Source organism: Myotis myotis, unplaced genomic scaffold, assembly GCF_014108235.1.
Source record: "Myotis myotis isolate mMyoMyo1 unplaced genomic scaffold, mMyoMyo1.p scaffold_m19_p_7, whole genome shotgun sequence".
NCBI lineage: Eukaryota > Metazoa > Chordata > Mammalia > Chiroptera > Vespertilionidae > Myotis > Myotis myotis.
The window spans coordinates 30,903,649-30,917,703 of record NW_023416379.1 but is presented as its reverse complement, the minus strand read 5'-3'; the positions used below and the strand labels follow the sequence as shown (position 1 = coordinate 30,917,703).

Below are 14,055 nucleotides of genomic sequence, written 5' to 3'. Positions count from 1 at the left end.
TTCTGGTAACGTTCCTGCAGAACTGGGTCTTAGCTGAGTGTGCAGAATCTTCCCTGTGGCTGAGCTCCTAGGCAGTTACTGTCACCATAGTGAATGTATCGGGGGGGAGTCTAGGCCACTGTTCTACATCTAGTTTGATGCATTTGTATTTGTCCAGGTTGATATAGTCTGCTAATAGCAGTAATTTTTAAGGATCTGTTCCAATGAGTAAACATACTGAGATTTGCCAAACTGTGCCTAAACATTTATTTAAAAACTAGAGGCCCGAGGCATGAAATTCATGCAAGAGTAGGCCTTCCTTCCCTCGGCTGCCAGCACCGGCTTCTTTCTGGCACCTGGGACCCGGGCTTCCCTCACAGCTCCAGCTCTATCCAGAAGGTCATCAGGAAGGACGTCTGGTCTAATTAGCACATTACAGTTTTATTATTATAGATTTTAATTACATTTGGAGTCAGAGCCTCAGCTTATATAAGGCCTTTGTGGTGCTTGGAGTAGTGAAATATGTCACCCCTGGGCACTCTTCTCCCCAGGGCTTTATATAGATTTTCCCTGTGGCATGAGGCTTGCCAAGGAGCAAGTATTTGGGGGGAAGAAAAAGACACTCAGAGTAAAAGGCTTTGCAAGTGGAGTGTGGGTTCCCTTCAGCCCAGTGCTTCCACGTGGTGCTGAGCTGCATCCCCGGCTGGAGAGGCTATTGGGTAAGGCACTCCCGGGTTCGAATCCTGCCTCTGCCATTTATTAGGTGTATGGTCTTTGGTAAATCAGTTCATGGTCCAAAAACTCAGGTCCTTCTTCTGTTTGACAGAGATGATCACTATGTAACGGAAATAGAGGGGGGAGGGATAATGGGGGACATCCGTAATACTGTCAACAATACAAAATGTAATGGAAATAGGGGAGAGGATTAAATAAGGTATGTAAGGCAACTAGTACAGCGCCTAGACCACAGCAGATAGAAGCTGAACAAATGGGAGGTTTTTATTTTTATTACACATTGTCAAGAAAAAATATCCAAAACTTAGAACTACAGTGTAAGATTGACTGCATGTCCTGCAGGCTGGAGTGGGGTCCACCAGGCCCACTTGAGAATTGTTTCAGTATCTACAATATTATTCATGCCTGGGCTTATTTTGTGATTGTACTATTGATTAGGGCCCTATCCCCAAAGTTACATATTAAATCTTGTAGGTGTTGAGCTGTTACACATGCAAGCGATTTCTGTCTGGTAGAAGAGATAAACTCACAGGTTCCAGTTTCATGGTCCAGGAAGAAATTAATCAGTTTTGTATCTAACCTAGTTATCTCCTATTTGTTCAGTGTCTACTATATACATTATATTGGGGATTCTTTTTGACCCATCTTTACATCCTGCTGGTTCTCTCATTAATTTACATGAGTCATTTTGGGAAATACTACCTTGGCAGCACCCACAGTGCATGCTTGGACAAGTAGCTATCTTTGAATAAGTGGCTGGTTCCACTAATTAAAATATGAGTACGCCTCTTCCTCCTAAACTAGTTCTGCATTTGCAGGCAGCCCCCAAGTTCTCAGCAAGAGCTCACGATTTGGGGGAAGCCTAGGGTCTTTACTCAGCTTCTAATTTATCCTTTCTTGGCTGTTGAAGGTCAATGGGTTTCTCCTTTCCAGTTACCACTGACCTTCACCTTCCTGTCTGGGGGCCTCCTCTTCATTCAACCTTCCGCCAGCCTTCCTCTCCCCATCTCAGCAATAAGCACCCAAATCAGTTTATGTTTGAAATACCTTTAATATAAACACATTCAATGGCCAGGAAAAAGAAGCAAAGGGCAAATTACAGAGTGTTCAAATTCTTTCAAAGCTCCCTCGGGCTTGCCTCCTCCCCTCTCCCCTCCGACTCCCTGCCCCTGCCTCAGTCTTTATGCTCCATTTAAGTATAAATGAGCCAGCTCTGCTTTCAGCTAACCTCTTTTCTTTTTATCAAACTCTTTGAAAGTTCCCTGGGGAGTTTCAAATCATCCCTTCCAGTCAACCACTCTTTTGTTCCTAGGGGTTGAGTTATCAAGCCCTCCACCCTTGATGAGAAAGGTGTTAACTAGCCTGCCATTCAAGTTACCCTTCACCTTGGAGGATCTTTTTACATCTGAAGGAAGCTCTAAGCTGGCGTCTCTAACCTTGCGGTCCAGCCACCTGGCTTGGCCGTCTCCTTGCCCGAGGAAAAGTCAGTTGAGGTCGTTGCCTAACAGAACCCAGGCCCCATGGCCGTGGTGAGTAGAGGTTTTCAGTTGAGAAGTATGGGAGAGCGTGCGTTTTACAATGCTGACAGAGGGGTGGATGTGAGAGCGAAGGGGCAGGTCCTCAGGGTAATTTGATACTTGGTGCATTTTTAAAATTCATATTTTTACTGTGGAAATTACAGAGAAAGAAGCATGACAAAACTGGCTGTTGGCAATGCACGGGAAAGGCGGTGCTTTTCTATGCTGGCATGCGGTGGGAAGCGGAGTCACTGGAAACTCCTGGAGATCAGAGGTTTTTATATGAACCCGAAAGGGCATGAATTGTTTACATAGTTGAGAAATGCGGTGGGATTTTTGGATAAAGCCTTGGTACAGCTCAAATCCTTCTACTGCTCCAGATCCTTAAAGGGATTTCAAGTAGCCTAACTTACAGTTTTCCAACCCAGAAAAGTCAGTTACAATGTGCAAAAGTTTCTAAGCTGTGGTCAAATTCTCTCTGGAAGGTTCTGTTTGTTTGCTTTTTTTTTTTTTTTTTAGCTACAAAATGGGAAATAATATATGTGACACATTAAACTCTCAGATATGTTCTGACAAGTAATAAACTAATAGTTATGATAGTCCCTGAATGCTGTGGGTGAAACATGGTTTGCGTCAGTGAATGTGTGTGTACATACACATTATCAGGAAAAATTTATGACAACCTCTGACTAGTGAAATATTGTTTCAGAAAAACATAAATCACAAGGGAGCCAAGTAACAGCTTTCCCGGAGGGGTCTTCAAAAAATTAACATTTGAATTGGATCCTGAAACTCTAAATTTGAATTTATGACCCATTCTTCACCAAGTATTGTAGTTATATATAAGATAGCACTATAGAAATGAAATTCAATGCAAGAAATGGGTTTGGTGTTTTAAAAATATTACTAGAATTATGTGACTCTACTGAGCTGACTCTTGCTTTAAACTCAACTGTCATAGCATCAAGAATCTGACCTCAAATCAATTTCAGAAATAGTCATTTTTATGAAATATAATAAGGATACTCACATGGAGAACTCAACTAGGAAAAAGAACTGGGCATAACACAGCTTAATAACTAGAAAAATATTCACCTTGGCTTCTTAAATCTGTATTTCCATTACCAACAAGATAGGCAGATAAGGGCATAAAATGACCATTTTCTAGGACCTGACCCAAATCCACTCTAAATATTAGTCTTTATAGACTCATCGATCAGTTTAGAATACCACTTATGATTCATCTGTTTCATCATTCCTAAGGATGGAGTTAGTTACAGGAAATAATTATAGGAAGTCCATTGTGTATTTAGAGCTAATGAAGAGTAACATTTAAATATGCTGGGATTTAATTGCATTCTGTAATGCTTTTCCTTATCAGGAACCAAACTATGTATATAACATATAATGTAATTACATGTATTGTATATATTTTTAACTATAAACTGAATGAATGACTTATAGCACTTATAGCTCTGTCCCTTCCTTGTTGTGGCCTATTTATTGGACCTTTCTGTGCAAGTTCCCTCACATATAAAATTGGGCATAACAATAGTAATTACCTCTGAATTGGTGAGATAATTACATAAGATGAGTATAAAAACCACATAATAAGGGTTCAATGGCTGTTAACATTTTCATGGTTAACAAATTCAAGTGATTGATAAAGTATGATCGATGCATGGCCATATGTCCTTTAATCCATATATTGGACTTGCTCTCCTTTCTAGTTGTATTTTATTTAATGTACAATGTAGCCATCACGTTTGTACTATATTTAAATCATGTCATAAAATAAGTTGTTACATACTTTGTTTAGGTGCTTAAAAGGGCTACTTCCAACTGTTACTCAACTGCTTTATACGGAGAGAGAAGGAATAATGTCTGTTGAACAAATATATTGTTTTCTATTTTTGTTACTGTGTTATCTATAGAATGGTGTGAAATAATTTTAATAAAAAATGGAACTAGAGGGTAAAATGGAAAATCTCAGTTATGTGCCCCCAGGGACACAAAACTTAAGAACTATGAAACTGATTTCTTATGAAATCCTGACTTACAGAAAACTGATAATATTGGACTTCTCTTAAATGATAGGGAATTGGTCAGTGGGTACTTCATATTAATCTTGGGAAATTTTGCTTATGGTTTCCCAAGACATGAGCAAGAAATGACCCAGGTCAGGTTGATCTTGTAAAATAAGCTGAATTGAGTGTTGTTTGTATGACTGGACTGTATTTGTCTGCTCAGGAAATTTTCAAAGCTGGTCCTTGTTTTTATCTTAACAGACTCAGTCTAACTGAACTCTCCCCTTTCTATTCCCTGCCCATAAATACAGTCAACCCCAAACCCTCAACAGACTTGCCTATAGCTTTTCCTTAATAAACTTTTGTTTTGCAATTCCTTAATAAACTCATATTGTTCGACAATTTTGAGCTTGCCTCAGTTTACCGCTTTAGGCTGACAATGGACAGTTCTCACTTTGAAAGAGCTGGTGGGAATAATGCCATCTGGAAAGCACACAAGAGACCACAGTCTTTCTTCAACAAGAAAGTCCTAAACTGTCAGCTCCTGGTATTCTTGCATGGCCAAAGTGACTCTTAGTTTCCTAAAATTAGCCTAAGAATATTCTGTATTCTGTAAGAGCAATGAATAAACAGACTCACATGCCACTGTGATTTAATGTCTGCTTTGCTAACGAATCAGCCATGTTTGGCCAGCCTTGCTGTCATCACATTTTTCTTTGTGTTTATCCTTAAGCTTAGCAACCAACCAAACATTGAGTGGAATATCAATATTGAAGAGAAAAACGTATTATGAATTTACTAATTGTAAAACAGAGAGACTGAGTTTGTATGGTTTACTTTTTTGTACTTTTCCTTGTACTTAAGGTATTCTGAATGCATGACATTTTGGCTTTCTTTTGCTATTCACAAGTATTTAAATACTGGTAAACAATATATCTTTAGTTTACATAAGAGGCTGTTATTTAAGTGTTTCTGAAAATACAACTGTAAGAACACAAGGACAATTTTATTAAAGGATCAAAAAGCAACAAATATGCCTGGGCCAGCAGAGCTCACTGGTTTGAGTGTTGACCTATGAACCAGGAGGTCACGGTTCAATTCCCAGTCAGGACATGTGTCCAGGTTGCAGGCTTGATCCCCAGTGTGGGGGTGTAGGAGGCAGCTGATCAATGATTCTCTCTCATCGTTGATGTTTCTATCTCTCTCTCCCTCTCTGAAATCAATAAAAATATATTTAAAAAAGTAACAAATATGTTAACAGGACATTTGGTTTACCTTATGGAAATGACAAAAATAAAAGCTCCACCTCACAAATAGTTTTCTTTTTAACCAAACAGCTATAAACCTGTATTTCTTGACATAAAAATGTTTTAAGTTGAAAAAATAGTGCTGACTTTTACTGAAAGGAAGTTTTCAACAAAAGGTTCTATTTTTATGCCATTTAAAAATTATGAATGTCATATGTTTATAATCACAGAATGAGTTGTTTTGTTTTCCTTTGGGAAGGTAAAACCAACCCATTTTACACATATTAAACTGATATAATAATAAAAACAAGAAAGTGATCAGGCTTTATTTCAGGCAATGAATTGGACTAGACAAAGGAAAAATACTGTTTATGCATCAGCTCTTCTACCAATGAGAGAACCTTTAGGATTGGCAGGGTCTTTCAAGATTATTTTATACCCGCATTTTGTGGTGGGCAGTTAGACATGAGCTAGGATGATGGGCTAGGTACAGGTCACCAGGCTGTAAAGCCCCAGGTGCCTAGCAAGGGACAATCTATTGTGGGGTGGGACCTCACCCTAGGGTGACTTTTTCCTTCCCTAGCATATCGCTGGTCGTGCAGTTTGGACCCCCTGACCTTTCCTCCCTAGAGATAACATCTATGTCTCAGTTGTATTTCAGCTCCAGATCTAGAAAAGCAGCAAAACCAGACCAGAGACGCCCACAGTTGCCCTCAGGGTCAGCTGCACTTAATAATGACCTCCTACCCAGAGTGGGCCAATCAATCAGGGGAGACCACAACCCTGAATGGACACACTATGGAGAACTGAATATTCTACTGGAATCTTCCCCTGGGTCCTCCCCTAAAACCTGCATCCTTAAAACCCTTAGGACAGAGGACTCAGCGCCACCCAGTGTGCTCTCCCTCCCAGGAGCACCCCAGCCTTTCTATGCCCCTCCCCAAGGCAGGGTACCATTAGCTTCCTCATCCCCAAGCTCCGAGCACCCTCCTATACTATATAGTTTACTTCTATAACTTGTTTCCTAAGCCCATTTCTTCTAGGAATTGCTTCTTCTACCTCTGTGATTTACCAAATAAACGTTCTCTTACAGTTTGGGTCTTGCGTCTGAATTCTTTCCTAGCCAGAACCCAAGTACGGAGGTTGCTGAACCCAGGTTCGGTCTGACCCCACCTAAAGAGCCCGGGGCCAGGGAGAGTAAGTGGCCAGGGTAAGGTCCCAAGCTCTCCCGCTACCGGCCCAGGATCTCCGGTTCCCCCCCTTCAGTATTAGGGGGGCTGCTTTCCATGCGCCACTCCCTTTGGGAAGCTCATAAAGATAATTTCCAGTTTTTTTGAAAGATGAGTGCAAAGTCGCAGGGCGCCTGAGAGGTTTTCCAAACCTCATTTTCTCCCCCCTTTCTTACTCTCTCTGCGTTCCCAGCCTGCTTCTAGGGGGCGGGCGGGCGGTGGCTCCCGCTGACCCGCTCCCCAGCCTCAGATCTGCTCCCGGCCGCGTGATGCAGCCCAAACAAGGTGCAGCCGCGCACGTGTTCCCGCCGGCGCCCGGGCCTCTCGCGTGCGGGCCCCGCGCGCCGCCGCCCAATCGCCGGCCGCCTCGCGCTCCGGCCGGGTCCGCCGGGCACCGGGAGCCACGCCACCCGCCGCCATGCGATTCCGGTTCGGGGTGGTGGTGCCGCCCGTGGTGGCGGGCGCCGCACCGGAGCTGCTGATCGCGGGGTCGCGGCCGGAGCTGGGGCGCTGGGAGCCGCGCGGGGCGGTGCGCATGAGGCCGGCGGGCGCGGCGGCGGGCGCGGGGGCGCAGGCGCTGCAGGAGCCGGGCCTGTGGCTCGGGGAGGTGGAGCTGGCGCCGGAGGAGGCGGCGCAAGACGGGGCGGAGCCGGGCCGCGTGGACCGGTTCTGGTACAAGTTCCTGAAGAGGGAGCCCGGAGGAGAGCTCTCCTGGGAAGGTACGGGGAGCTGGCGCCCGCCCCGAGCGCGGAGCGGGGACCCCGGCGGGCACCCGGCCCCGGCGGCCCCCAAACCCCCGTTGCGATCCGTCTGGGAGCTTTGCCCGACGCTTGACTTTGGAAAACCGTCCCCCCTCCCCCCCCGCCCCGGTCTGCTGGCCAAACTCACCGCCGGCCGCCACTCCGGCCCCAGACCAGGTCCCTAGATTTTTGCTGTGTCCTAGTCAGCCCTCCCTCTCGGGTCTTTTTTTTTTTTTTTTTTTTTATTAAATTGTTGACAATATTACAGATGCCTCCCATTTTCTCTCTTTTGCCCCCTCTCCAACCTCCCCCCTCCCCCCAACCTCCCCGCCCTCCCCCAGGTCTTCCCCATGGTCTGGTCTGTGTCCAGTCGGCTCTTGGGTCTGTGAGCCTCTGACTGTCCTCTGCGCGCCCAGAACCCGGTTCATCGCCCAGGTCATCCCCCATCGCGGGCGGATTCCGCCGCTGCGGGCAGCAGGGCCCGCTCGCCCTGGTGTCCTCCCTGCGCGGGGTCCTGGTCCGCCTGGGCAGCCCCGCCGCTTGGGTTCACGCCTCATCTGCGCCTCAGTTTTTGTGCTCTCATGTTCTTGCCTTCGTTCACTAAAAAATGACCCAGCCAGGGAGGCCGGCCATTTCGCTAACCTAGACTGCAACGTGCCAATTACAATACGGTTTTTTCCCCTTAGGTTTGCGTTTTTCTCTTCTTGGATTATTTTTTATCCCACATGACAGTTGAGGCATGTTCTGATTTCTTCAAATATAAAAACAATACTGGTAGTAAAAAAAAAAAAATCAAATAAATTCACAGGGTAAAAAACAGTTTGCTCTTCACATCTTAAATCCACTCACTGCCCGATATATGTATGTGTGGGTGTATGTATTACCTTTTAGGGTTATTTGATATAGGTGTAGCTCATTTTTTAAATGGCACCAAAATGTTCTGCATGTATCAATGTGCACTTAAGTTTTTTTTTGTTTGTTTTCCTCTGTTATAAACAGTAATAGCCTACTTGAAAATCTGTGTGTAGAGTTATCTTTGAGCATTTGGGAAGTGTTTCTGTAGGGGAAATTCTGAGAAATGAAACCGAAGTGTAGCCCTATTTTACATTTCAGCGAAGACTGCAGAATTCTACCCTGAAAAGGTTTCATCAGTTAGACCCCTGCCAGTGATGTGAATGTAGACAGCCCTTTCTTTAGATGAAATGTGTGAGGTGAAGGATTGGAGTGTGTGATACTCAATAGTTGTCTAAAGCCACTGAAATGAAGGTCTCTTAGGAGTTTATATGACAAAGATAGGCCATTTAGACCATAATGGTGTGGAAACAGACTCAGCAAAGATGAGTATTCTGTAATATGCGATATGTTATCTTGTGCCTCTTTTTGTACCCCATGGGGATACATGGTCTGGTGGCACTTACTGTCCTTTTGTATTTTCATGCCAGAACTGAAACTCTCCCTCTTCAGTTTTTTGCCTTTCGTTACAGTACTATCATTTTTAATAGTAGTATGTACTTATTTTTTATAATGAAATAAGATCTGATACTTTTAATAAAAATTAAAATGGTAAAAACAGAGGTCATCCCGGTCCCCCTCCTTTTCTATTTTTAGCTTTTCTGATATTCCTCCCAAAGTTTTGAATAATTTGTTTATACTGCTATTTCTTTGTTGTTGTTTTTAAATTTTTAAAATTGATTTTTTATAAAGAGGAAGGGAGAGAAAGAGAGAAACATCGATGTGAGAGTGAAACATTGATTGGCTGCCTCCTGCATGCCCCCTACTGGGGGTCGCCCACAACTGAGGCATGTGCCCAGAGTGGGAATTGAACTGGCGATCTTTCAGTGCGCAGGAAGTTGCCCAAACAACTCAGTCACAATGACCAGGCAATGCTATTTCTTTTCTCTCTTTTTTAAAAATATATTTTTATTGATTTTTTTACAGAGAGGAAGAGAGAGGGATAGAGAGTTAGAAACACTGATGAGAGAGAAACATCGATCAGCTGCCTCCTGCACACTCCCTACTGGGGATGTGTCCACAACCAAGGTACATGCCCTTGACCAGAATTGAACCTGGGACCTTTCAGCCCATAGGCCAACGCTCTATCCACTGATCCAAACCGGTTAGGCCCTACTGCTATTTCTTGATGTAGCAACTTAACTTTTCTGTTTTTAGATTTTTTTCTGAGTTGCCATATAAATTTTATGTTTTTATATAATCTCTAGTGACAGCTGATGTATACCCAATCAATCACGATACTTGCTATGAAATATGAAGAATTTAGCTAAGTTCATTCTCTCCCCCTGCTGATTTTTATATTTTAAATTATATATAAATCCTATACAAACTTATAATATGTAACATATTTTTAAAGTTTTATGTAATTTATATTGTGTTTTATAAGTGTTAGTATGATGTCCTTTTGTAGATTGATAGATTGTTTCTAAGAACTGTAAGTTAACAAAGAGCATTATGAGGAGGTATAGCCTGTAGGGAGCAGCTATAGCAGCCGTGGGCAAACTATGGCCCTAGGGCCGGATCCGGCCCGTTTGAAATGAATAAAACTATTGAAAAAAAAGACCATACTCTTTTATGTAATGATGTTTACTTTGAATTTATATTAGTTCACACAAACACTTCATCCATGCTTTTGTTCCGGCCCTCCAGTCCAGTTTAAGAACCCATTGTGGCCCTCGAGTCAAAAAGTTTGCCCACCGCTGGGCTATAGGGTTGAGCCTGGACTGACTTACTGGCAAAACCACAAACAAGTCCCAGCTTAGGGGGCATAGCCCACTTAGCATAATTAGGCTTGACCTTATGTCACTCCCTAGATCTTATCTGGGAAGCTAATGGGCTATGGGAGGTGCAGCAAGTGCTGCCAAAACAAGTGAAACTCACAAGAACATTGTAACTATGGTGACCACTACCTTGTTTACCTCTGGCTATAAAATAAAGTAAAGGCTCAGCTTGCCTCTGGATCTCTCTCTGGCCTCAGCCAGGCACAGGAAGATCCCAGCTTATTCTCTTTGCCTGTCTTTTCTTCATCTTTCACTGCCCTCCCTCAGGCTTGCGGAACCCTTGGCTGAGCTGGCTCGGCACAGTAGCCAGTGTTTAGGTAGGAGCACGTATTCTAGAACCAGAAGGCTGGGGTTCACTAACTAGTGGGTGACCTTGGGCAAGACACTTAGGACTAAATTGGCTAATAAATGTAAAGGACTTAGAATAGTCTGTAATATTAAGTGTTGTTAGTGTTGTTTTTACTATTATGATTAAGAAATATTGCAGAACCAAGTAGTTCAAATAGACTCATAGAAAAGGAAATATAATTCTGTGACATAGAAGCTGTAACACAATAGCAAAAAATAATCTTTTTTTAACATTATAAATCATGCTCAGATTTTACCTAAAATGACACCAGAATTTGTTTTAATTCATATTTGGATGGTAGTAATGTTCATCAACTTGTTTTAAAAATTCTAGTTAATTTTTTAAAAAGGAAGCACATAGATCTTCAAAATTTTCTAGCTTGACTGCACTATTTAATAAATGCAAATTGATTACCTTTTGAAAACATTTTTTCCCTTAAAGACTGGGTAATTCCTCTTCTAGTTTTCACTAATATGTAGCTTCCTGAGCACAGTTATCTGGGACTTTAAAAAAAAAAAAAAATTTGAACTAGTGCAGTGGTTCTCAACCTTCCTAATGCCGCGACCCTTTAATACAGTTCCTCATGTTGTGGTGACCCCCAATTTCTTTGTTACAAATTGAACATAAAGCATAGTGATTAATCACAAAAATAATATGTAATTATGTTGTAACGTACCCCGCGAATCACAGAAAGACGCCTCAAGAAGTCGAATTTAAGAGTCACATTTATTGCAGTCCGGGACTATGAGGGGTCATTCCCAAATCTCATAGTCCCTATTTGGTCACAGTTCCAGGGTTATATTGGCAAAAAATGACAAAGGTATTGATTACATCTCAGGGTTTGGAATGAGGAACCTGGTTCGAAAAAAAAGCAGTTTACAGAAGCAGAAATTAAGCATGTTAAATTACAGTTTTGGGTCTCCAGATCACTGAGTTGACAGAAACACATCATCTGGGACCGCTGGGTTGACAGGAACACATTATCTAGAGCTATCAAGGCAATTTAGAGTAATTGCACTGTCCTGGTCTTAGGACCACTGAGTCACTGAAACACATTATCTGGAACCCTCCGGTCTTGGGATAATTGTGCTGTCCTGGTTCCCAGGTACAGAGGAATATACTTTCTAAAACCAGTAAGATGACAATCAATGGGATAGTCAGTCAATTGAATGGGATGATTTATACAATCAGAAAATCAAAGTAACCTTTCTAGTGTTAAGCCAAACAACAGGGTTAGAGTTAAACTACAGTTTCAATCTGAAATGATTGCTACCATACTTCAATTATATATGTGTTTTCCGATGGTCTTAGGTGACCCCTGTGAAAGGGTCGTTGGACCCCCAAAGGGGTCGCGACCCACAGGTTGAGAACCGCTGAACTAGTGTGTTATTTGAATTGTTTTGGATTTCACATCTTCCTCTTTCTTGTATGTATTTATCATTTTGTTGGATTGTGTTTTCAAATAATTTTCAAGAAATAGTAAATGGAAGATAAAATATCTGAGTCCTCAAATACCTGAAAATGTGTTTGTTTTGCCCTCACACTTGATTGCTCATTTGGTAGGTATTCTGGTCTCAAAATAATTTTCTGTTTGATGGCTTTGCCTTTATACTTTCTAGCACCTATTATAGTTAATAATTCAGATGTCAAAATAAGCCCATTTCCATGTAGGCAATCTGCTTTTCTTCTTCTTCTGCTTTTGAAGCTTTTAAACTTTTCCTTATATTATTTTTTCCTTTTACTGTAGGCCTACGTTACCAGAATGTATCTGAGGGTGGTGTGTGTGTGTGTGTGTGTGTGTGTGTTTCTTGTTAGCTCATTTATTTTCTATTGCTGAGTAATATTCCATGGTTTGTTTATCCATTTACCTATCAAAGGACTTGGCTGCTTCCAGGTTATGAATAAAGCTGCTATAAACATTGATATGCAAGTTGTTTTTGTGGAAACACAAGTTGTTCAGAGTGCGATAACATTTTTAAAACTCTATTCCCGCCGAAACCGGTTTGGCTCAGTGGATAGAGCGTCGGCCTGCGGACTGAAAGGTCCTAGGTTTGATTCCGATCAAGGGCATGTACCTGGGTTGCGGGCACATCCCCAGTAGGAGATGTGCAGGAGGCGGCTGATCGATGTCTCTCTCTCATCGATGTTTCTAACTCTCTATCTCTCTCCCTTCCTCTCTGTAAAAAATCAATAAAATATATTAAAAAAATAAAAATAAAATAAAACTCTATTCCTGACAGCTATGAATGAGAGTTCCTGCTGTTCATAGTCTTATCAACAATTGGTATTGTTTGTTTTTTTGGATGTTAGTTATTCTAATAGGATGTATTGTGGTATTGTATTGTTTTAATTTGCAATTGCCTAATGATAATGTTGAACATCTTTTCATATGCTTATTTGCCATCAGTATATCGTCTTTAATATACTGATATTATATCTTAGTGTCTACTCAGATCTTTTCTCCATTTTTAAATTGGGTTTTCTTATTGCTGACTTCAAAGAGTTCTTTGTATATAACTTCTTAAGAGATCTGTGATTTGCAAATATTTCCTCCCAGCCTGTGACTTTTCATTGTCTTAACAGTTTCTTTCTCGATGTAAAACTTTCAATTTAGTAAAGTTCAGGTTATTAATTTTTACTTTCATGGATTGTGCTTTTGATTTTGAAAAAAAAACACAACACACCCCCAAATCCAAATTTTCTCCTGTGTTATTTTCTAGAAGTTTTATAGTTTTACATTAGGTCTAGAATCAATTTTGTGTTAATATTTTATATGTGTGGTGTAACGTCTGCATCTTTTTTTATTTTTTATTTTTTGTATACAGACATCCAATTGTTCCAGTAACATTTATTGAAAATACAATTCTTTCTTTTTTGAATTGCCTTTATAAAAAATGAGTTGACTATGTTTGCATTGTATGGGTCTATTTCTGGGTTCTCCACTGATCAGTGTGTCTATTTTTTCACCAATAGCACACTGTGTTGATTACTGTAGCTTTAAATTAATCATGAAATAATGGAAGATGATTTTTCTCCAACTTTGTTCTTCAGTATTATATTGACTCTTCTTGGTTCTTTGCCTTATACATTTTAAAATCAGTTTGTTGCTATTTATAGCTTACTATGATTTTGATTGGGATTGCGTTGACTCTATAGATCAAGTGCAGAAGAATTGACATCTTATAAATATTGAATCTTTTAATCTTCGAACATGGGTTATATCTCTATTTAATTAGGTCTTCCATTAGGGTTTTGTACTTTTCCACATACAGATCCTGTATATGTTTTGTTAGATTTTTACATACGTTTTATTAAAATGTATTTTATTGATATTTTAGAGAGAGTGGAAAGGAGAGAGGGAGAGAGATAGAAACATCAATGAGAAACATTGATGAGAAACATCATTCGGCTACCTCCTGCACGCCCCCTACTGGGGATCT

General features: G+C 41.3%; 1 protein-coding gene across 2 annotated transcripts in view; it reads left to right on the top strand.

Moving 5' to 3' along the window:
- Positions 1-7,078: 7,078 nt before the first annotated feature.
- Positions 7,079-14,055, top strand: part of EPM2A (EPM2A glucan phosphatase, laforin) — a 57,660-nt gene continuing 50,683 nt past the window's right edge. For both annotated transcript variants that reach the window (XM_036317832.1, XM_036317834.1), the window contains exon 1: positions 7,079-7,453. In XM_036317832.1, coding sequence (XP_036173725.1) covers positions 7,153-7,453 — 301 coding nt within the window. In that variant the 5' untranslated portion in view covers positions 7,079-7,152. The remainder of the gene's footprint in view (positions 7,454-14,055) is intronic.